This window comes from Bactrocera dorsalis, chromosome 1 (genome assembly GCF_023373825.1).
Source record: "Bactrocera dorsalis isolate Fly_Bdor chromosome 1, ASM2337382v1, whole genome shotgun sequence".
Taxonomy (NCBI): domain Eukaryota; kingdom Metazoa; phylum Arthropoda; class Insecta; order Diptera; family Tephritidae; genus Bactrocera; species Bactrocera dorsalis.
In genome coordinates, this window is record NC_064303.1 from 34,030,346 (window position 1) to 34,033,278 (window position 2,933).

The following is a 2,933-nucleotide window of genomic DNA, read 5'->3' on the forward strand; positions in this document are numbered from 1 at the left end:
ACGCATTGGGCAAAAATCTGCGGTAGAAGTTAAGTGTGGCGAGAAAGCGTTTAAGCTCCTTTGCTACAGTAGGTAGCTTAAAGTGTGTTATCGCTTCGACGCGGCTGCGGAGCGGGCTTATACCATCCTTGGTGATCGAATGACCAAGGATACCCAATTCCGTAACGCCAAACTGTGATTTTGAAACATTAATCTTTGATTTGTAATTTTGTAATCGACGAAACGCCATTCGGAGATGTTCCTGGTGCTCTTCAGTTGATTTGGATGCGATACAAACGTCGTCTAAATACGTAAATGCGAAGTACAATCCTCTAAACACCTCATTGATTAGTCGCTGGAAGGTTTGTGCGGCGTTCCGCAAACCGAAGGTCATATGGGTAAATTCAAATAACCCAAAGGGTGTCGTAATTGCTGTTTTACAGATGTCATCAGGGTGTATTGGCACCTGGTGGAAGGCTTTTTGCAGATCAATTTTAGAAAAGATTGTCTTACCTGCTAAAACCGTTGAGAAATCTTGCAGAATGGTAGCGGTCCGTCAGCTTTCCGAACGAGGTGGAGCGGGCTCGCCCAGCTGCTTTTTGAAGGGCGACAAATGCCGAGGTTGATTAGTAATTCGAACTCGGCGCGTGCAGCGGCGAGCTTCTCCGGTGATAGACGTCGTGGCCTGGCAGAAACAGGTTGACCGATGGTAGTGATTTGATGAACTATGGAAGCGTCTGTTCGACTGCCTGGCGCTGGTGGACACGTGAGTTCTAAAAATTCCTTCAGAATACCTGAGAATTTTTGCGAAGCGTTGATTGTTGAGATTTTCGAAAATTGGCCTTGCGTTACTATACACGGTGATTTAAGCGATGTTGTGCGATCGACAAGACGCTGGCCTTGCAAATCGACAATCAAGCCATAGTACCCAAGAAAATCGGCACCAAGAATGGCTTGCGATACGTCTGCGACAATAAAATTCCAGAGGAATTCCCTCCGCAGGTTAAGATTAAGTTTAAGCATGACTTCACCGTAACTGGATACGGTGGAGCCATTCGCGGCAAACAGGAGTGTTGATGATGGGTGAGCATGAGCTAATTTTGTTGACTTGGGTATGACAGAGACATCTGCACCTGAGTCTATGAGAAATTTCATTTTCGCTGATGTATCGTAAGTAGATGCAGAGTCGATAGCTCCTTTGTATATCAGGGTATTTGCCGAGCCCTGATACTGGATTAGCTTCGCCCACCTACTCGACGATTTGAGGCGGCGACTGTGTGAATGTACACGGCTGTCGACACTTTGTGGCGTTTGCCCCGAATTTCGTATGGTACCAGCACAAGCACGGTACATTGAGCGTGCCTCTTCTGCTGCGTGAGGCACTTGAAGATGTAGAGCGCTGTTGTGTGCACTCTAGATTGATTGACCTTCTTTGTTAAAGCAGCGACTTCAGCTCGAAGATTCGACCACTCATCTGGAAACGACGGTTCGGTGCTAACCTCGCAAATCTGGTTACCAACTTTCATCTCTAAGCACTCTGAGATGGAATCCGCGATTTTTATCTTCTCACCGATAGGAGCGTTTGTCGCGATAATGGCCGCCTGGGCGTACGGCGGTAAACGACTAACCCACATATCGTGCTGAATGCTCTCGCTGAGTGCGGGTCCAGCAGTGCGTCGCATCTCGTGATACAACTCGCTGGGTCTACGATCGCCCAGCGGTAGCTCCTTTAAAACCCGTTGGAGGCGGCGCTGCTGGCTTTCGGTGAAAATATCAATAATTTTCCGCTGAATATACCCGTATTTATCTGTAAGAGGCGTGTCGTCGATAATAGTGCGCATTTCAATTAGTTTTGCCGGAGCCACACTTGCTAACACAATGTTAAATTTCACTGAATCGTCAAAAACTCGCGAGGCTTCAAACCAGAAACCTAGCGAATAAAAATATGCCTCGATGTTATCCTCTGACACCGAGGGCAGCGGAAGTCTGGGCGAAACGTTTTGTGTTGAAATATACTCGACACCGCTGCTTCCACCTGAAACGGCCATGCTATCATTCATCATGTCACTGGAATCCGGAAAATCGATGATCTAAGCTGCACTGTTCACGCCTTTGTACGTGCACGTGATGAAAAAGGAAGATGGCACAGGATCGCGATCGCGTTGAGCACTGGAGTACGCTGAACACCGGATTAATCTGGGCGCTGAATTACCTCTGGTCGTCGGGGTCACCAATTAAAGGATTTTACAATGTAGTGATAATTAAATGCTTTTACTATGTAGTGACAATTAAATGCTTTTACAATGTAGTGATCCTTACTCGTTGACGGGTTTTTCCAGAACAAAGCATAAACTCAAAGTTGTAGTGTTTGATGCCTTGCCTTTTCAAACGAATGTAAGTGTAAAGCGACGATACGATTAAAGGCAACATCAGGATAGCATACGGTTGCATTTTAAAAGTAATAGATCATAGTGTTGCCACATATATTTCTGGACTAGGCAACACTAAGTGTTGCCAGGTGCAATCTGACATTTCCATTGGAAAGTTTGACATTTTTTAGCATAACATCACTCAGAACGCTTCGTCATTTAATCGTGAATTGTTTTATGTACAGGGAATTAAAAAATTCATCTTGGCCAAAAAATGGAATTAACTCGTGAACATTTTCGTGCGATCATTTTTCAAAGTCAGCGGTCAATTCTAAAAAATTTCAAGTCGGCACACCAAATGTAAATACAACGGAAGTTTTAAATGGCAACAGATTTGCCTTACTAAGCAAGAGTTCAGACGACGATGCGAAGGATACCACCACAGTCGTTAATGCAAAACCCCCTCCAATTTATTTGCGTGAGCGTAGCTCAAATGCACTTGTCTCCAAATTAAGCAATTTAATAGGCACAAACAATTTTCATATTGTGCCCTTGAAAAAAGGAAATATTGATGAAACAAAAATT

At 44.7% G+C, this 2,933-nt stretch overlaps 1 protein-coding gene across 1 annotated transcript; it reads right to left on the reverse strand.

Annotated features, from left to right (window-relative positions):
- Positions 1-495: 495 nt before the first annotated feature.
- LOC125777441 (uncharacterized) lies at positions 496-1,134 on the reverse strand. Its single transcript, XM_049452359.1, has one exon. It carries the CDS (start codon positions 1,132-1,134, stop codon positions 496-498), a length of 639 nt encoding a protein of 212 aa, XP_049308316.1.
- Between the last annotated feature and the right edge of the window lie 1,799 nt (positions 1,135-2,933).

Bases quoted from the DNA above. Each gene is read 5' to 3' on its own strand.
- LOC125777441 (XM_049452359.1), bottom strand. From the start codon at position 1,134: ATGAAATTTCTCATAGACTCAGGTGCAGATGTCTCTGTCATACCCAAG.